Here is a 22,469-nt window from a genome sequence, read left to right on the forward strand (position 1 = left end):
ATACTTAGCAATAATGTGGCTTTTAGATAAAAAAAATTAAATAAAAAAAAAGAAAAAATTCCTGCTGCTTTTTAAAATGAAAGTATTTAGATGCCTTTAGTTTGAAAGGCATCTAAATACTTTCATTTTAAAAAGCAGCAGGAATAAACAAAGAACTTTCTGTCAGCACCGTATTTCTTGAGTTGAAGCTTCCTAGACTTTTTCAGCAGCATCTTTATCACTGACTGGTCAATCTAATAATGTCCCTTTAAATTAATTCATAATTTCATTCATTGCTATAAGCAGTGATTCTTCTGGTGCTTTCTGTGCAAAAAATCTATTTAAATGTGTGTCACTATTAATGTTATTAATGTTGTTATTAAAGATAATAAATAAAGAGAATTAATTCTGTGTTATACAGTTTTCCAAAAAAAAAGCTAGAACGCAGACAAAATGCTTAATATTCCCAGAAGCTCAAAACTGTCAGATATTCTCATTTTTATTTTTGTGGGGACATTTGGTTCTCACCTAGATCTAAACAACCACATGACCCCCATGTACACATATACACACACACAGGCAAATTTACACAGAAAAGAGACGGATCCGATGTGACAACTAAGAATTCCCCTAAGCCGGTGTTCTCAAATGGCCGAAGTCGTCCGAATTGTGGCACGTTATTAACAGCATTGACAAATAACAGAAGCAGAGGCAGCACTTTAAACCCAGAGCTGCTATTAAGATACCGGCCACAAACTGAGAATAAACTTTCTACACCAATGCCGCCATACAGCATAAACCACTCGATCCATTTAAAATATAAACATGTCATCTTTAAAAAGTATAGATTGGAGATGCCAGAGATTTCAAACGCTTGTTCATAGGGACATATTGAAAATGTATCTGAAATGAAGAACTCTTTAGTGTTGTTATAACTTTCTCTCTTTTTATCCTATGTGACTGATGGCAAACTGCAGACTTCAAAGGGTTTTTCATGGCAAATTCACTATTGTGGACAAATGTGGACAGAACACAGGCCATAAACACGCCATGGCAAAAGAAAAACGAGGAAAGGTATCTAAAAGAATGATTCATTTCACCAGAGACCAAAAAGAACCGACAGGGGACAGCTAACAAAAACAAAATTAGACATTTCCCAGAACTCCAAGCAAGCATTGGCTAAAAGCATGCTTCTGTAATCCAGAATCCTAGTTCCAGCTGCACTGTTTGATGTCTGATGTCCCCAAAAAAGAAAAGAATCTTTCTTTAGCTTTCACTTCATGATGAACCAGCGTCAGACAGAAGCAGATACTGTACTGCTCAAATAAAGCTGCAGCGTGAAATATTAAAATGTGTATACTGCAATCTTTCTGAAGTTCTGCTGCTAATTTGACTTTTGGCATTGCTTCTGTGAGAAGTTGCGTTTGTGTCGAGTCTGAGAGTCTCACGTTTCACAATGCAATGCAGCAGAGGACACTACTGGTAAAAATCAACAGCTCTGAATGCTATCAATATTATGACAGGTGAATTGATTTTTTAAAGCACTAAAAAGACTAAAAGGAGCAACATGTTGCTGCATCACTCCTGTTAGGTAAAGATGTAGTGAGGGATAAATCCCACTGGCACCACAATCAGCAAGTGGTTCCTTAAGGTTCTATACAGAACTCTGGGGTTCTGTACATCACTAATAGAAAACCCCCATCCCACCAAAAAGTTGTAGAATGTCTGGAGAGCGATGAACCTTTTAGAACAAGAAACCTTTATTAATGGAAAATATACATTACAGCACAGTACTGGAGCAGTACTCATCTTGGCAGTACTCATATCAATACTCACATCATTCAGGGTGGGTACATAACACACGTAAAGACTTTCATTTCTTTAAGAGACATTTATTCATGTTTTGAAACCAATACCTAGTTCAATGATACAAAAGTGCTATGAAGAACAGAATATTTGTTTTTTTTTTGCAAACTTTATGCCACATAAGAAGCAAAATGGCTCTACACCCACAGAAAAGCCACTAGAACGCTAAAACATGAACGGATTGAACTCCGCTGCTAGGACACAGCAGCTGCACTAGATCCAGCTCAGGCACCAATGCTGTGAAAGATTACTGCTGAAATTGACAGAAGCAGGTAGCTACACCTTGATCAGATTACACTCCGTGTCCTGCTTGTCACCTAAATATGAATTTGACATCTGTACAAATCAATATGCCTGAGGAAAAAAAATCACTTCCTGTTTGAACGTTTTATAGTAGCGCACTTGGACACAGTTTTACTGCACTGAATAATTTATGGCATTTAAAGAACACAGACAAACAAGTCTTATGTAGGTTCGGTTCATTAACATAATGTATTAAGACACCAAGTCAGCATCAAAATCCAAAAGAATGCAAATGTTAAAGAATACATTTAAAATGTAAACACTTTCACCAATAGATATTGTTTCCTACAGGATCACAAAGCTACTGTCCAAGTGATTGCATACACTATTGTTCGAAATGGAGCACATGTGAAGTTCTTCACAAAACAACAACAAAGTTTTTTTTAACCCAGTGTGGTGGAAATATTGGTTGAAGAGCTTTCCTGCGCTCATGGCAATGTGATGCTTGCTATATTTTCAACTAGTGTAGAATGTAAAGCATAACCTCTGTTCAAGAGTACAGTAAAGTAGCAACCAGTGAGAAGACTATTCATGAGCAACTAAAAAATAAATAAAGCACTAAATACTAAAGCACAGTCACACTGAGCCTTCATGGCAGCCGGGATTGCCATTAATGAGGCTGAAGCTGGCGACGGTGTGATTCTGCGTGCTTTTGAGTGAGCTCAAGCGTGTGTTGCCACGTGTCGTATTTTTCACGTGCAGTGGCAGGAGAGGGCAGCAGCAGCAGATCTGTTTGTTGAACTGCTTCTGGAAACTCTTGCTCAGCAGGTAGAGAGCGAAGGGGTTGACGCACGAGTTGGTGAAAGCCAGGATGCGGGCAGCCACACTGGTAACAAAGTGCAAAGTGGACGTGTCCACTTCAGAATAGTGGTAGGAGCGATACAGGTAGATGACGTGACTGGGGAGCCAGCAGATAGCAAAGAGACCCACAAACACCAACACCATCTTAGCCAGACGCTTCCTTGACTCCATCTGAGGAAAATGTAGAACAAAAAGCTTCATCGGTTAAAAGATATGTACTGTAGCAGACAAAAGGCTAAAATTTGATTACAAATTTGATTACAATTATTATAACATCAGCGATTAATGCTCTGGGCTGTCAATCAAAATATTCAAAGAAATCAAATGTAAGTTGATTTGCCAAGTCAATCAATTTAAATGTATTTGTAAAATGTACTTAAAATACACGATTTGCTTATGTGAACAGTCTTGTTAAATATTTAACAATTCCATTTTAAGATATCAATCCATGGTGTCACATTATTGTACACAGAGACAAAATGCCGTGAATTTACTTTATTCAAATGTGTACATCATCTTTGTGTGAATGAACTGAGTAGCGTTTAATAGTCCAACCTGATTCAATATTTTCAATTCAAACTCTGAGCTCACACCTCAGCTGAGATTAAAACCCATGACTTCAGTGCTTTGCAACACACTATTTTACCACTGCTTTATTCTACCATACATAGAACACCATGTGTTAATCACCTAAATGTACAGTAACACTATATTTGTTTCCATCAGCACCAAAATCCTCCTCATATTTCACACCGTAGCTGGTTTTCATAAATACACACATCATTCAATCCGGCCATTAGAAACGTATTTAAACTAAATTCAATATAAGCAATGAAACCACTTAATATTTTTTATTTTAATATTAATAGTAATTAATATTAATATTAATAGTAATATATATTAATAGTTTTTCATTGTATTAACAAGGTAAAGAAAATCGTTCTTATCCAAATATCTGTAGTATTTCTTTTCAACACCATTATTAAAAGTTCATCCCAATTCTGGGCAACAAAAACTCTAAAATTTAATTTGTGAAAGAAATATTGTTTGTTTAAAGGCACTAAAGAAAGTGAAATGAAGAATTTCCAATTATGGATGTGAAAGAAATGTTAATTTGGGGAAATAAATGGAATTGACCAATAGGCCCCTTGGCAAGGATGGCATACAGCAGTGTCCTTGACTGGAGACAGACATTCCTGTTATTTTATTATCTTTTATATAGTAATTTACTAGCATTGTACTACACTTCCCAGGTTTGTTTGTTTGTTTGCACAGACAAAATTCCTGCCCCAATTTTTGACACCATCACTAGACTTTTATCACCATAGCAATTAATCTATGGACAAACTATGAACTTTAATGACTACTACGGTCAGCTTTTATCCCTAATAACTAGAGCATATTGTCCATATCATAATATTGAATGCCTTTTAACTCCACGGTTAAATGAGTCATTTGACATTTCATGATCTTTTTTCCTTTTCCCAAACACACTCATTATTACCTCATGCATTATTAACCAGTTTTGAACCAATTACTGATATCAAGATTGTTTAAATCCATTGTTCACATATACAAATAGTGTTTTCATGCTATTCATCAGAATGTGCTTACATTCAAAGCGTACACAGTGACTAAAATATTCATACCCGGACAATGCAGAGTGCTTAATTACATAGTTCTATTCATTACAATCATATCAAGATCATGTTAATTAGACTTGTGTCTCTTTTCACAGTTTTTCACAGTTTAATCTCCATTTATAAAGTATGTCATTAATATAATAATGTCTCAGAGCATTTCTAATTAGAACTTACATTACACTTGAGTCTTTTTTTAATCATTACAGATTTATATGCAGGGAAAATGCTGCAGGGAATTGTTAAAACTGCTCACATCATGATATGGATTGCTCGATGAGAACGTCTTTTCTGCACTACATAATAAATACATTTAAATGTATTATTTTATTATTATTTTTTTTACAACTCTACTTCAATGAAGCTACCTTCATGGTTATCATTAACACTCGTCTTCCCTCTCACCAACCTGTCTTTCTTCATCCAGCTTTCCAAACAAAATCATTCCCAAGCTGTTTTTACTGAAAGATGGTCATGAGACTAAAAACAGAAACCTGAATTAGCTGTGCTGTGTATGCTGAGTAGGATTCTTACTCCGTTTTACTGTAAATATTCTGCTAAGATTTTGATATATGGTTTCTGATGAACTGCACATCATGAAATTTGCCATCATTCTTTTGAATGAGTTTTGGAGAGTTTTGAAAGTGTCAGAAATATAGAGTTGTGCAGGTGTTTATGGATTTTTGAAGATCAAGCAAGAGTTCATGGATTTTTGCAGATCTTGTATTTTAATTTTCAGGATGTATTTTTGTGTAAAAGAAGTGAAAATGATTTACAGTTTGTTCTGTAAAGACTGCTCTATGGAAAGGGTTGCAAATGTGACTTCAGTTTTAAACAATGCATGTTTGCAATCTCTGTTTTTGTTTCTAGCTCTTGTGTTTCTTCTTCTTTTTTTTCTTCAGCATTGTTAAATTCTCACATCAATATAAAAAGTTGATTTGTTTTCATTCACAGCAAATCTAACAATAGCTCTAATGAAAGACAATTCCGCCGCATATCATCTGCAACTACTGAATATAGTTTAACCACAAAAACAAAATTAAAATAAAAAATAAAAAAACATGATTGACAGGGTATGTTTTTTTTTTCTATGGAAAGTCTTCTTTAAGTTTTCTCTTATCTAACATTTAGAAAGAAAGTGTGTGGGAGAATTTTTAAAGACAGGGTACTTTTGCAGTCCCAAGGGCAAATAAATAAGAGAGGCTGGTGAATGAATGACTGCATAGAGCTGCTGTAACATAAGCTATAAGGAACTCTCTGAATTAACTATAATATCTCTGAATTAACTATAATATAGTTACTAAAAGTAACTATAAATTCACTGCTGTCATTTTTAATGAGTAAAAAGTTCAAATTTTCTGGACATGAATGAATCCAAATCTATTCCAAAAATATGCACTTACTAAAATAACACTTAATGGCAGTGTATTGGAAGCGGTAGAAAATGGATGGATGGATGGATGGATGGCAGAGTATTGGTGTGAGAAAGTAATGATAATGAAGAGATTTGATCTTTATGTCCTTAGGTGTTTCAGCTTTCTCAGATTTTTTTTGTTTAAAGATTTGGTTTAATTACTAGATGAATTCTCACCTGTCTCCTAATAGGCATCTTCCCCTCGACTGGCAGATTAATTGTGCTCCTAATCAGACTCCTGGCGATGAAGAAGTAGTACACAGAAATGATGAAAAGAGGGATGACGTAGAATATAAGAAAAGAGGCCATGGAGTGGATTTTAGGGTGCAGGTCTCCTGTGTGGGGATACGGGGCACATGTTTGAAAGGTTTCATTGGTCTGCATGATGTGAAAGGTATGCAGGTCAGAGAAAATGGCTTCGGGGATTGCCAGAACCATGGACAAGAGCCAAATAGCAGAAGCTTTCAAACTGATCTTAGCCGTAGCATGAGAGGTTGGGATATCCATGGGTTTCACAATGGCTTTGTATCTGAAAGAAAAGGAGAATTTTACAGACTTGTGTATGTGTAAATGCACTTTTACAAGAATATTAAATAAGTAGTGCATACGTTACATAAATTATACATGTAATAAATATAATTCAAATACAAATCATTGGAATTGTTCAATTCAATTCAAGTTTATTTGTATAGCGCTTTTTACAATAGACATTGTCTCAAAGCAGCTTTACAGAACATAAACAAAGAACAGAAGGAAAACATAAGGAATAATATAAAGAATTGATATAATAAATAAAAAAAATTAGATATATATATATATATAGTTCGCAATGTGTATGTGTTTATCCCAGTGAGCAAGTCTGAGGATTGTATATGGATTTATAAAAGAAGGAATTCCAAAGCAAAGCGATTCCTATCCTGTGAGCAGTTACACAACAGTGTGATTCTGGTGGTCTATTATTTCTTAGTACTTGAAATATTACCGCCTGGAATAATGCTTTTCTCATCTCACATCCAACAAAGCAGCTTTGTGCTCTTATTATCAAGAGCATCTTCTGTGCTTTGAAATCTTTTAATTACACACAGGAAACAGTTCAAAAGAGAAACCGGTCTGGACGAGGTATAAATGCTTCCTTTGACAGATTCATCAGTGTGTGAAAGCTGTTACCATTTGGCATAAGATGATTGCTACTTTCACTGCCACAAGGCTGCTGCCCTAATGTGGTATTTTACACTTCATTTATTAGACTTTCAGGTAGACAAAGACTAAGTGCAAGATTTTTTCTGCAAAACTGCTCATGATGATTAAACTAATGTACTACACCTAATAATGAATATTTGTCTATGTACAGTACGTGGTTACTATTAAAAACTCTCATAATAAAAATCAGATCGAAAACATCTCGTTGCTTCCGCATTTCCTGAAAACCACCATCAAATCATCCCTCAAGGAAACTTGATAATGAGAGCACTTACAATCAACCATGTAATTTTATAATGAGCAAAAACTGACATCAATGCCATCATGCTGTGAAATTATTACCTAAGCCTTAATATAGTTTTTTTTTTTTTTTACAGCAAGAGATCTGTTGTGTGTCTATACAATCTACACAACCTGGTTAAATTGTTGTTTTTTTTTGTGATGTAAAAAATGACTGAAAAAAATTCTATCAGAATCACAAGGTATAAAACTTAAGTGAAAAACAATCATAAATAGGAAAACTGCTTACGTACGTGTGTGCACCCTTTTATAATTAGGTATGTCATTACATTTAGTCTCCTGTTCAAAAGTAATCAATCATCTGTCATCAATGAAATGATTATGTTTAACCCCAAATAAACCCCTGTTTCTTTAAGATTTCCTTCGAATCGTTTGGGTTTCATGCAACTTGGGTTTCATGCGACTTAAAGCCCTCCTTTCAAAGAGCTGACAAAGAATGTGTAGTATCTCATTTGTTAATAAATCTCATCAGGAGAGCAGCATAAAAGATTTTCCATAACATTAACTGGACCAAGGAAGGGAGTGAAGGTCATCATTATCAAATAGACAAAATGAAGCAGAACAGTGGTGTCACCAAGAATAGAAAGTCCCTCAAACATTTATAAAAGGAGAAGATGAAAGGTTACCAATGAGGTTGCCAAGAGACCTACAGCAACATTAAAGGCGCTACAGGAATGTATGACAAGTAGTGATTACTCTATACATGTGACAACATTCCCTCATAATCGACTCATGTCTGAGCGATGGGGTACAGATGGCTAGAGAGAAGCCCGTTCTCACATGTAGGCAAAACAAAATCACACCAAACCATGTGGTAAAATGTGTTATGGACTAATGTGACCAATTGCAAAAAAGTAAAATAATTCAGTAATTCTTAAAGGTATATTAAGAACAGGACACCCATGGTGAAGCAGGGTGATGGTAGCATTATGCTGCTAGCTGCTTGTCTTCAGCCAGAACTGGGGCTTTTTTTTTTTTTAAATGCGGAGGGAATCATGAACAGTCGATTTTAGTGCAAAACCTTCGAGTGTCTGCGAGCAAGCTGAAAATGAAACCTTTCAGTACATAATTCTGAAAAACCTTTCAGAAACCACCTTTCAGTACAACAATGACCCGAAGCACACATCCAAATTAACAATGTAATGACTTAACCCAAAGATCAATGTTTTTGAAAGAGCTAGCCAGCGCTCAGACCAGAATCCATCTAAAAATCTGTGGGGTGACCTGAAACAGGCTGAGCACAGGAGATGACCTTACAATATAATGAATGTTGAGTGTTTTTGCAAGAAAGAGCTGGAAAATAATGCCAGGTCAAGATGCTGCTGATTCTTAGCCAAAAAAAAAAGGGGAGGCTCTTAAACAAAAAAGTGAGAAAGTGTAATAAAAACAAATGAAGCTTCGACAAAATATTATTTTAGGGGTGTGCATACTCATGCAACTCAGTTATTTCAGGGTGTGTTTTTTTTTTTTGGTGTATTTTTTTTTTTTTTTAACAAATAACTGTAGTCTGGCTTGAAGACCGACTTTTAAAGATATGAAAAAAGAAATGAATAGCTAATTAAAAAAATCAATAAGACTTCCAATGAAGTACAATCCAGTTCAAACACAATCAGACAATGCTCTACAATGTGAGCATCTGTATGCACACGGATAAATATTTCTTCTAATGCTGGGCAGAAGAAGCCGGGCATGACATTAGGCTTTTATTTCCATCGTGTTGGGGGATCCTAGGATCATTTTGTTCCAGGAGACTTGGACCACACACATAGTTTGGACAATCTCAGGGGACAATTTTCCAGTGCATAAACAGTGGTGGATATTTGCACACACTGCTCACAGAATGGTGCTCTTTAATTAACAAACATTAGAAAAGAGGTCATTATTAGTCTGATGTCGACATGTGCAGATTGACAAGCAAGATATAACACCAGGCAAAACAGGGCTCTAGTGAAGATACCAAGCACCAAGATATTTCGACCAAATAAATGGAAGTTTCAACAGATAGGTAAAATTTGATTGGAAAATTTGCTTAATTTGCTTAATTTTTAACATAATTGTGCATGCAAATCTAGGGATGTTTGGAAAAATTAAATATTGTGCTATAAGACAGCATTTCTAGATCTGACAGATTTCTAGATCTGTATTGCATTTTTTAATTTTCTTTCTGTTCCTTTTTTATGCATTCTGGAATTAGGTGTAGTTGTAAATATTTAAATAAAATAATTTTTTTAATTATAATAATAAATAAAATAATAAAATTTTGTCTTAATTTTGTGATTCAGAAACTAATAATTGTAATAAACAAACCCTTCATATGCTCAATTAAAGATGACATGCCTGATAAAGCAATATATGCTTTCTTTGTTTCTTTTTTTCCACATTTTTGAACTTTTACTTTTATTTTTTACCTTAACTTGTTAACTGCTTCTAATAAACATAATGTGGAAAAAAAAAAAAACTTAGTAAAACTTTCTAGTATTTAGAAATTTGATTCATAAATAGAACGTGATGCATACATTGATGCATGATCTGGGTCTGGGAACAATACATAGCTGTATCCCAAATCATGCTATCACTTACCTGTCGGCTGCCAGAGCGGTGAGGGTGAATACTGACACTCCAACTGACGTGAGCTGGATAAACGGGATGAGTTTGCATCCTGTTCTTCCGAAGAGCCATTCATCAGCCAGGTACCGGCTGGCGTCCACGGGCGCGCAAGTAACAAGCAGCAGCACATCCCCGAACGCAAGGCTGCACAGGAACAAGTTGGGGACGTTGCGCATGGACTTGACAGCGCAGAATGTGCGAATGAGCGTCACGTTGCCTACAAGACCTACTACAATGATCAGCGCGTACGCGGTTGCGATCGCGACTCCTGCGCCCCACATCGATCCTTCGCGCGCGTCCGGATAGCTCCGGTGCTCCCATGAGTCATTGGAAGCAGACTTTTCCTCGGCGGTAGAGGTAAACATTCCCTCTAAAGACATGGTACACCAAAATAGTCGGTTACTGCTTTAGTAAGCTATTTAATCCTCTTGGTGATTTTATTATTATTATTATTATTATTATTATTATTATTATTATTATTATTATTATTATTATTATATTTTAGTTATTTATCTACTTTACTTTGCGCATTTTACAGTCACTTCAAGGCATTTTCAAAGTCGCACAATTCCAAAGTCGAAAACAGAAGATAGAGGAAGAAACCCGACGCTTAATTTCGAGGTTTCTGTTCAGGTGCGTGTCATCCAGAGCGCATACTGTATTAGGGGAGCGCTTGGGTTTGGATATGTAAGGCTTGAGCATGCGCATCATACAGAGCCCCCTACCACCTCTCTTATGTCATTTACCACTGGGAAGTCATACTGACGGTGTAGGGGTGTACTTCTGTGGTATGTGTATGTTTCAATATAACATCCACATGAATGCCAGGACCCAAGGTTTCTCAGCAGAAAAGTACCCAGGGCATGACACTGCACTCTGCTCACTTACCTTTTACCCATAGTGCATCGTTGTGCCATCTCTTCCCCAGGTAATATCAGACCTGGAAACTACTTGTGTAGGCTTATGTGCTCACTGTAGGCATATTCGGCCATGGGCAGGGGTCTACACAGCCCGATTACACAGCTCAGAGAACTTTCTATCAAAACCAGCAAACTGTTTCAGCAGTTTGTGCTACAGGAGCTTTTCTGCTTGATTAGATCCAGACTAGCTAGCCTTCATTCTTTATTCACTTTAGTAAGCCTTGGACACCCATGTTAAGTCGGATCGGTGAATTTTTTGCTTACTTTATTGGTATAACTTTACTGTTTTTGGTTGGCTTTCAGGCCTATTTGAGGTAGTACAGGGCCGGGACAGATCATGCCAGGAACCTGAACCTGGAGACAAGCGCTGCTTCATTTCCACTGATGTAGATGCTAGATTATCTGTTGTTTTTAGAGAGATCTTCCATGAGTTCTTTGGTCTTCTCAGTGTTCTTAGTGTTCTTGTAGGAGGCTGAGGTGTTTGGCAATATGCCATGCTGCTAGAATTTGGATCTCCTTCCTGTAGACTGAATCAGTGATGTGAACTACCACCATGGTATCATCTGCATACTTTATAGGATTTGGCTAAGTATGGAAATTGTAAGTTGATATGTACTGTATAAGATGATGATATGTAGAGTTCTACATTTGCTCCAGAAAGGCCTACAAAACTTTTTTTACCCTTTTATACCCACTTTAACAATGAAATTATATTCTTGCATGGGTCACATACTGTACCAATACAATACTCATCCTGTCCTTTCCTTCTCCAGATACTCAAGTTTCTTAAGTCTTATCATAATGCTCATTGGGACTTTTCACTCAAGCGATCTCTTTCCAGTTTTACATTCTTGGGGAAATGTTCACTCGTTCACCGTAGGCCAGATTTCCCATCATTTTAACCATTTAAAACGTTAATTCCTGTCATCGGTACAAAACATTTATTAAGCGCGAGAAAATTGCACTTAACTATCATGTTGTCCTACAGTTGAAATTAAGAGTATTTTAGTAAGTCCCTGAGTCTGTCCTTCCAAAACTTTGGTGCACTTGTCATGATGTTCTCACATTCAGAAAGAAAGAACAGAGGATTATCTGTTTTAGGATTATTATTATGTCAAATAGAGAGTTTGTTGAAATAGAAAAGCAAAACTTGTTGAAAGCAGTCTTTATGTTATAGCTGTTGAAATGGTCCATCAGAATCATGAGTCCAGAACTTGAACAGTGGGTGAGCCAGGGTAAAACAGTGCCGCCAATTCACTCAAATGGAAGCAGTTACTTAAAAGAGCTTAGAATGATGACAAAGTGACCAAAATGTTGAAAGGTTGTCACTCAAGTGGTTTGTTCTTTTGCCAGTTCATACACCTATGACCTAAGTCACTTCAATTTACAGCACAATGTTCTGTCATCACAAATTGCAGTTTACTCTAGCATGCAGACACACACACACACGCACACACACACAAACTCACACACAAACACACATTTCCATAGCTATAGCAAATAGCAAAAAAAAAAAAAAAAAAAACACACATTTTTGGAACAGGTCTAAAGCTGCATCCAAATCTACATACTGTACACCAACCCTTAAGGCGTTCAAATTAAATTTTGCACAAAGTTACTATATAAATCCTTGTGTTAAGTCAGTCACTTTCCTTCCATACAGTCAAAATAATATCTCCAAAACAAATATATTTCAGCATTTGTTTAATATAGTAGATTTTCAGTGGGTCAACCTTGTATTTGGTGATGATGCCTTTTCACACAAGTTTCTCACAATACCTGGTAGATTCTTTGCACAGGTATAACTCAGGCATCGTTCTGGCTCAGGTTTCCAGTGGGATTCTGGACGTTTACTTAGTTGTCTTTGGTGGTATGCTTTGAATCATTGTCCAAGTTTGAACTTTGTGTGATATCTTGTGGCCTTGCTGAAAAAAAAAGTACAGAAATGCATCACTCTCTGTTCCAGTCCCCCACAACATGATGGCTATTGTATGCCAGTCTTTATGTATGGGCTTCTTTCTTACACAACAGCCTTTCAGTCAGTAGTGATGTAGGTCTCTCCTAATGATGCATGTACATACAAGGTTCTTTTGTACTTTGCCATAAAGGTTTTCAGGTCTATTTTGAATGCATTTCACATGGTATTAAAGGCAAAAAGCTCAATTTTCTTAAGGAATCTCTTTTTTATAGCTAGATGTGTTTGATTAAATCCCAATTATGACAATAGGCCAGTTCTGACATCTATTTCTGGAATCTTCCTGGGGGTTTGAAGGTTATATGTAAATCAATTAACACACTGAAATTCTGATATAGTGAAATAAAACTAAAATAAATCTGTCACTAAAACATCGCCTCTGACGTGAATAAATCAGACGTCCTAAATGACATTGTACATTACATTAAGTAGATTGTATTCACAGGATAACATGTTGAGAGTGAGTGTTTGTGCAGTCTGCCTCTGTGGAGCAGGAGCAGTGTGGACAACAACCATGAAATTCCCTGATGAGCAGTGTCTAGAATATCTTTAGCTGAGACACAGAGTCTCTCCTCAGAGTCATGTCCTTCCTAGCACAAGATTTTATTCAGTATGGCAAGTTTGGTCACAAGATCTCACATATTTTATCTTTTTTTACATAAAAAACTGCACTTTTACCAAGGGGATGTAGCCCTTTTAATCTCCACTGTTGATACTTGGACCAGCTGATGAGTAAATAAGTAAGAACACATTGTCCAGCTTTATTTTCAATGTTCAATTTATGTTCACCTTTTTTGATAATGCTTTATAATACTTTATGTAACTGTGCAGGGACTAACAGAAACGAATGTGTAGTTCTTCACTTCAACTCGTATATTATTCTACAATTTTAGTACACAGAAATTGTTTGCTCATTTCATACAAAGAACATTGTCACAAGATGGAAGCCAAAATTGTCGGTAGGTACAAACAAAACAAACAACCCTAGAAAAATGAGTACTCTAATGAGCAAGCCAGAGACAAGTGGAAAATCTCTCTAAGGCAATATGAGGAAGAAACCTTGAGAGGACCAGACTCAAAAGGAAAAACACATCTTCATCTGGGTGACCTCGAGTCTGTGTAAAACCTCATACTCAATGGCAATACATAAGCAACATAGTGCACTAGGTATCCACAAGGTACAGTACATACTGTATAGCAGCAGGGGTTAATGTGTGTATTCAAATCTACATTTTTATAATCAAATATAAAATACTATCTGATACGGTCTTAAAATAGATATTACAGTGTTCATTTTGATCAGACACATTCATTGATAAAGTCTATTTTTCTGTGATTGAATTTTTAATTTAATCTTTTGGCTATATATTGTAGAAACTAGGGCATTATAATGTGGGGCATTAAAATAATCTAAAATAATCTATTTTGTGAGAGTTAGAGGAAGTAAAGAGGAAGCTTTTCAAATCAAAAACAAACAAACAAAAAAAAACATTGGAGTACCATTATATATTGGAGATTGTGTGGCAACTGGTGATAGCAACTGGGCTAAAACATTACTGTAGGTATGTAAAGAGAAATAAATACAAAAAAATATAATTAAAAGATAAAATGCTGGTTTTTATTTAAGAAAGCAGTATTTTATTTAAAACATGCATGTTTTAAAATTATACAAGCGAAAGGTGCTAATGTTAACGTTTGTATAGTTTGATCAGTAGTTTTGCAGAAAAAAGTTTTTCTAACTAGTAAACTAGTAACTAGTTTAGAGTATTTAACTAGTATTTTAAAGGAATAAGAAAAGTGTTAATAAAGAGGTCTTCATTCATTAATTTTTAGTTCCTGTCTAGTTATTGTAGCTCCTTCTCAATTCCCCAATTTCATGAGCACAAGATATCCTGTGAACTGGCCATTTATAAATATGTGGTGTTACAGTTGTCTGTAAGAGTTGTTGTACAGTAAAGAAAATCACAATACCACAACCAGCCATCAAAATGTGTTTCCTAGCAGCTAATCATAACCTTAAACATATGCTGTTCTTATAACACAATTTGTCAGCAGTCATATAAATATTTTGGATGTGCTTCATGAAAGAATAAATGAATAAATAAATGAAAATAATTGGCAGCATGACATTTCCCTGATTTCTCTATTTCCACTGTCATTTATGTAAGAGTTATGCAATAAAAAGGGACAAACAAAGTGGTGAAATCTTGAGCACTGTGATTTGCTTGCAAAAGAACAGCCTGGAGACTGTAATAATGTCCCAGAGCATGAATAGCTTCCACATGCTGTGAACTGTCAAATAAAAGTGGTGTGCTATCTCAAAAGGCAAGCTAATCTAGCATGATGGACTTAAAGTAGAGAGAGATGAATAAGGATAGGCAGATAGTGATCTATCTAGACTAATTATTTGTTCCTGAACCCCCTGTGGCATGCCTGTAATTCACGCATGTCACCAGGTTCCTCTTTCAAGCTCTTTCATCACACTGCCCAATTAAATCACACTCCCAATTAAATAACAAGCAAACGTAAGGATACTACATAGACAAATCTGCTCATATAATTATTTTTCTGTAAGTATCAAGAAAGTGTGGGTTTTAATTAGACCAATACATCCTGCAGCTTCTTGATTGGATCAGTAAAAAGCAGCTGGGTTTTGTGCCAATCACATTTCTTACCGCACCGTGCAAGGTCACTGTTTTCACACCGTTGAAACGAGCTGCCATCAGCACAGCAATCGTCAGAGTCTGAGATGTAGAGATGTCATTGTAAAGTGTTTATGCACATGCAAAAGCTTTTTTTTTTTTTTACATGTATTAATTAACAATTATTCATTCATTCTTTACTGAATATGTAGCCTGCATCAGACAGTCTTTTTCAGTTAGCAACCCTGCTTATCAGTGAAGGTTGTCTCATTTCACTATGTACTGCTATAACAGCTATATATGGTTGAAATGACAAATAAAAGCTTCTTGACTTGACTTGACTTGCTGGATGTGTCTGAGATTCTTAGTGTGATACCACATTGATTCACAATTCTGTGAAAAAACTGCACTGATAAAAAAAGGTGTGTAAACAGGAGTGTAAACAGAACATACTGTACATGTATATGAGTAAATATAGTATGCATCATTTTATTCCATACATTTTTTTAGTTTGAATTTTATAGAATAAACTTAATAGCGTGATATTTTTCTTAGATTACTCAGTCATGGATAACCAGCAGCAGGAGAGAGCAGATCCCTTGCATTGTCTAAACCAATTACATTTCCAATTAGATGTAATGCAGCCCATTACATGTTTTGTGGGAGGTAAGTTTCAGGTTTTCCATTAATCACTTTCTGGAGAATGAAGAACAGAAAGCCTTAGATACTAGAAGTATTACTGGAACTGAAATGTTGAACCACTGTTATTTCTAGCTACAGTAGTTCAACATTACTACACCATTTAGCCATATTTACATGTGACATTTGGCACCTTAATCACTCATTTCTGATTTGAAATCAGATATTAAATGCGGAAAAGTGTATTTTTTTCCCCACTAGAAGATGACTTAATGGAATGGGTTGGATGGAGAAATACTATTCCGCATATACTTTCCATAGTCCAGAACGTGATGATTGGCCTTGGAGGTAATACCATACCAGCAGCGTTTGAAAGTGTCCATGACACCCTGTGGATTGTATGAACGAGTCTTTGGGCTTATCAATGAACTGGCTGCATGGAAGAGTGCTTAGGGGCATCCATTGATAAGATCTGCATCCCATTCCTAGACTATACCTATGTGTCTATTAAAATATTTAAATGTCATGTCAGGGATGTCAGAAAAGTGTTACAGAGACTGTGGCAGTACAAGGGTAAAACGAAAAGCAAACAAATGTGAGATATTGGCAAGAGAGATCCATTACCCTGGAAGAGTTGTATCCACCAAAGAAAGCAGAATGGACCATTGAAACACTGCTGGTGATGACACCATGTGATGGGGTTGTTAAGATACTATCAGCAGTACATGATTGCATTGCACTTTGCCCCCTTTATGACGTGACTATTGGGCCTGTCATGGCAGCAAAGGAAACGAATACACAAAAACAAAAAAGTGAGGAAGACTTGCCACCATACTTTGCCTGAAAGAGAAAAAGAAAGTGGAAAGCTCTGTGTTATTGCATAAAGGTCATGCCATTGACAGCATTGTTAAGAAACTATCACATCCACTGATGCAAACTGTAATTTCTTGGTCATAAATTGTCATTAAAAGGTTCAGTGACTACCTTTACTATGCTCCCTTTTTCACTGTCTACAGTGATTATAATTTTCTTCTCCTTATACATTTAGCTTTTCCCGGTACAGCTTGCCACAGCTAATCATCTGTTATCACCTAACTCTATCCTCTACTCTTGCACCAATTACCTTAATGTCCTCTTTCAACACATCCATATATCTCCTCTTTTGCCTTCCTCTTGACCACTTACCGGGCAGCTCCATCTCCAACATCCTTCTACCAATACAGTATAACCATCTCCTTTCTCTGTACATGTCCAAACCATCTCAATCTAGTCTCTCTGACCTTGTCCCCAAAACAGCCAACCTGAGCTGTCCCTCGGATGTGCTCGTTCCTAATTCTGTCCTTTCTCACATCCTCATCTCTGCTACCTCCATCTTTGGCTCATGTCTTTTCCTCACTGCTACAGTCTCTAACCCATACAGCATAGCTGCTCTCACAACGGTCTTTTACACCTTTCCTTTGATTCCTGCTGACACTTTTTTATCACACAACACTCCTGACACTTTTCTCCACCCTCTCCATCCCCCCTGTACTCACCTCTCCACCTCTTCTCCACACTCTCCGTCACACTGGGCGGTTAGCCCCAAATAGTTAAACTCCTGCTCCTTCTTCACCTTAGCCCCCAGTAGCCTCACTGTTCCATTACCCTACCTCTTTTTCAAACACATGTATTCTGTCTTACTACAGCTAACTTTCATTCTTCTTCTTTCCAGAGCAGACCTCCACCTTTGTTTTCACCTGCTTCCTACTCTCACTAAAGATCAAAATGCGATCCGCAAACTTCATTGTCCAGGGAGATTCCTGTCTGATTTCATCTCTCAAACTGTCCATTACCATAGCAAACAAAAAGGGACTCAAAGCCGATCCTTTATGTACCACCTCCACATTGAAATCCTCTGTCTGACCTACAGCACATCTCACTGATTCACTGTAGAGGTGGCTGTGAGTATTGTAGTATGAGTAGTGTTTGTTATTATTTCACTCACTTTGCACAGGCACAACCAACTGCATCAAAGTCAGGCCAGATAAAATATTCAATAATTAGACATGTTTGGAACTCTTTTTACAACTGCAAATTTTTTGTAGTGTGGCTGGTTCAAGAACCACCCGTTACCACCAACTAGAACATTTTAATCGAGACTCTCATGGCAAAGGCAAGACCAACTGCAAGAATTCTCTGTAGTTTAAGTTTAAATTAGATTAGAACTGTAGATGTATGGAAGTAATAAGCTTTTTCCTGTTTTGTCGCTCACCAAGATTAACTGCCAACATGTTGTTCATCCTTCTGGCTGATGCAGATGGAGAAAAGTCATATCTATGTGGAACACTGAAATCAAGGAATGAAAGAAGCATATGCGACTGCAAAGGAGACCGCACACAGATCTATTATGTTAGCAGGATACAGAACACAGTATTCGGTTCTGGTTAGTCCAAAAGTTAGTCCAAAACATCAAACATGGGAAAGGGAGATTGAGACTCGTACTAAAACCTCCCACTACCTAGCGTTGCTAAAGTGAGATTCAGAAGGAGAAAAACACCCTTAGTTTGTAAGGAATGCAACAAAAACAACTCAGTGAGGACCTGAGAGGAATATTGATTGATTCTGAGAATGCAGTCGAAACCCAACTGGTAGAGGAAACACAACATCTCTCAGAAAGTAATCAGGGAAATGATCTGTAATGCTTACAGGTAGTGGGATATGGCTCTTGAACAAAACATCTAACTTTTGAAGTGTGTTGATGGGGGGTATGTTGAGCTGTTTGTTTTTTGTAGTCTGCTCTAAAGTAGTACCTGAACACTTCAGTATGGGTGGACATGGGGAGCTATAAGACATGTACTCAATCTGTTTGAGCCAATGTTAACTGATAACTGAAATGTTATTTCTGGTTAGATAACGTCTGTAATTGCGAATCTGATATAGACAAGAGTATTTGTGTATATCTAAAAGTGTGTCATATTTATTTTGGTGCACATTTCACAAGTTGGTTGTCTTGGGCCAGTGTCGGCGCCACGAGCGGGCCCTGGGGGGCGTGGCCCGTCCACTTGAGTCACTGTGCCCTTACTTCTCAAAATAATAACAAACTTAATAATTTTAAAAATGTTTTACAAATTACTTTTATTATACCATGAATACTGGTTAAAGAATAAAGAGTATAAGTTAATTAAAAAATAATAATTGTACTAACCCATAATGCAGTGCTAATTCACGTTGCCACTACGTCAGTAACGTAAATCAGTAGGCTAAATGGTCAGTGAAATCGTTATTCTAAAGTTTGCTAGTTCGTCTGAAAACATCTACTAAAACATTGTTTTAATTAAAAAAATCTTTAACAATGGATATAAGAAAATGGTTCGCCAGCTCAACAGAGAAAACAGCTCAACGGCTCAGTTCAAGTATGACTAACACCGCTGATGAGAATGTCGACGCCCCAGTAATAGGACTCGGTGAAGGCAGAGCCGGGGGGCATGGTGGCTTAGTGGTTAGCACGTTCGCCTCACACCTCCTCACACCTTGTGTGTGTGTATTCTCCCCATGCCTCGGGGGTTTCCTCCCCGCCCCTGGTCCAAAGACATGCATGGTAGGTTGATTGGTATCTCTGGAAAATTGTCTCTAGAGAGTGTGTGTGTGTGTGTGTGTGTGAGCCCTGCGATGGGTTGGCATTCCGTCCAGGGTGTATCCTGCCTTGATGCCCAATGACGCCTGAGATTTGGGGATAGATAGTGAGACGTTTTTAAATGTTTAGTGTATTATGGATTTAACAAATTGCACCATTGTGGAAACAGAATGCATCGTTGCAAAGCAATATATCTCCAGAATTAAGACAGAGGAAAGTCAACAGAAAATGACAGTTATGAGACTTCTTTCTGAACAACACAAAGTTCTGGAAGCTATGCCCAGTGTTTTGTCTGCGCTAAAAGTTGCGGTCACGTTCGGGGCCTCCACTGGCATGTGTGAGAACTCCTTCTCGGCACTATAGAACGTTTTTACAGACCACAGACGAGCAATGAGCCACACTCGTAAGTCTCAACTTGTGCATCTTGCATTTGAGTGGGACTTTACGAAAAAATTTCGCCATTCGTTGTAGGACCTTGTTCTTCAAAAATGTAATTCCTCCTCTCGTCGCCTGCAGCTCTTCTAAAGGTAAGAGGCCTTTTTGCTTTAGTACGTTTGGTACGAGTCTTGCACTTTAGAGTCATGATAAATTAGTTTACAGTGAGTGACACGTTTAATATTTTATGTTTATTGAAGTTTAATAATAGTATGTGAACGAGATAGGCCCCCCCAGTTAAACATGAGGCCCCCTCATTCTCTATTCTCTGGCGCCGACACTGTCTTGGGCTCACTGTAGTACAATCTATCCATTTTGTTGTGCATGTTTCAGGTGGCATAATATTTCAATTCAATTTATTTCTATAGCACTTTTAACAATTTCCGTTGTCTCAAAGCATCTTTAAAGAAGTATGGAAACAGAAGAGAGAGAAAAAAAATAAATATATAAAGAAAAAATAAGGATAAAAATAAATAAATATATACAATTAAAGTTTAAAATGAATTTAAATATTAACTTAAAATTTAAACTATTATAAATCTATCCCTAATGAGCAAGCCGGAGGTGACTGTGACAAGGAAAAACTCCCTGAGATGATATGAAGAAACCTTGAGAGGAACCAGGTTTAGAAGGGAACCCATCCTCATTTGGGTGACACTTTACAGTAAATAATGCAAAGGTAAATAATGTTCTTTCTACAACAGTTTATAATAGTGCAACCGAGAGCTCCTGAGCAACTAATGGGTCATCGTAAACTGAGTTCAGCACAGACTTGATTGCTGATAAAGACCAGACCATACAGCTGACTGACAACATTGGTTCAAAGAAGGCATGACAGTCTCCGGGCGGCTTTATTCACAACAATTCCATGAGACACTGGCTGACCATGTAGATCAATCCCTTGCAGGGTGACCACCAGGCAACAAGACTCCAACTAGGGGTAGAACATCAGGATTGATGAAGTAGCTCCATAAATTGAGACGATCAGGTTGGGAACTCTGAATACCGGGAGCTCGGGAGTGGCATATATAGCTCGACAGAAAGAGAGAAAAATTGTTAGGTATAATTGTAATCAGGTTATGGACAATGTAAATTATGCGCAAAATGCAAGACTAGCTATGAAAGCATAACTAGAGCCAGAGCCAGAAGGTTTGATAGACATGAGGGATTCCTGGGATGTAAAGCGTCCCACCACTCCACAGTCCGGGTGGTAAGCCGACAGCATCCAGACATCCCAGTTCACCAAACACTCTATGCCCATGAACCCTCCAGATTTACTCCTTTACATAAGAAAAACTATCCATAAATAGCTAGACTAAACAAATGTGTTTTTAGCCTGAGTCCCAAACACTAATTGGAAATCGTTTCCATAACTGTAGGGCTCTGTGAGGAAAAAGCCCCCTGCTGTAGCCTTTTGTACTTGAGGTACTACCAAATAGCCTGCACCTTTTAATCAAAGTAGGCATGAAGGGTCATAAAAAAATAAAAGATCTCTCAGGTACTGTGGTGCGAGACCATTAACTGCTTTATAGGTTATTAAGGGTATTTTATAATCAATGTGAAACTTGACTGGGAGCCAATTCAGTGAGGATAAGATAGCAGTGATGTTCATATCTTCTGGTTCTATTTAGGATTCTAGCTGCTGCATTCTGGACTCACTGGAGCTTGTTTATGCTCCTACTGAAACATCCAGTCAGTAAAGCATTGCAATAATCTAGAGGTAACAAATGCATGAACTAGTGTTTTTACATCATGTAATGGCATCATATTTTTTATCTTAGCAATATTTATAAGATGAAAGAAGGCTAACCTTGTGATATTTATGTGAGCTTCAAATGAGAGACTGGTATCAATAATTACACTAAGGGTCTTTTACTGCTGCACATGATGTAATAAAAAGGCCATCCAGAGTAGCTCTGTAATCAGAAAGCTTACTTCTGGCTACCTGTGGACCTAGTAAAAGCACTTCTGTCTTGTAAGAGTTAAGCAGGAGGAAGATAGTAAGCATCCACTGTCTAATGTCCTTCACACAATCTTAAATCTTATTAAGCCGATGACTCATATCTGTCTTCGCTGAAACATATAGCTGCGTGTCATCAGCATAACAGTGGAAGCCAATACTATGTTTACGAATT

General features: G+C 37.1%; 1 protein-coding gene across 1 annotated transcript; it reads right to left on the reverse strand.

The window, feature by feature from the left end:
* Positions 1–1,896: 1,896 nt before the first annotated feature.
* grpr (gastrin-releasing peptide receptor) lies at positions 1,897–10,578 on the reverse strand. The gene is made up of 3 exons (XM_060859389.1): positions 10,084–10,578; positions 6,181–6,532; positions 1,897–3,120 (listed from the first exon to the last, which is right to left on the reverse strand). The coding sequence occupies exons 1-3, from the start codon at positions 10,488–10,490 to the stop codon at positions 2,725–2,727; spliced, it is 1,155 nt and encodes a 384-aa protein (XP_060715372.1). The 5' UTR covers positions 10,491–10,578; the 3' UTR covers positions 1,897–2,724.
* Between the last annotated feature and the right edge of the window lie 11,891 nt (positions 10,579–22,469).

This window comes from Tachysurus vachellii, chromosome 23 (genome assembly GCF_030014155.1).
Source record: "Tachysurus vachellii isolate PV-2020 chromosome 23, HZAU_Pvac_v1, whole genome shotgun sequence".
Classification (NCBI taxonomy): domain Eukaryota; kingdom Metazoa; phylum Chordata; class Actinopteri; order Siluriformes; family Bagridae; genus Tachysurus; species Tachysurus vachellii.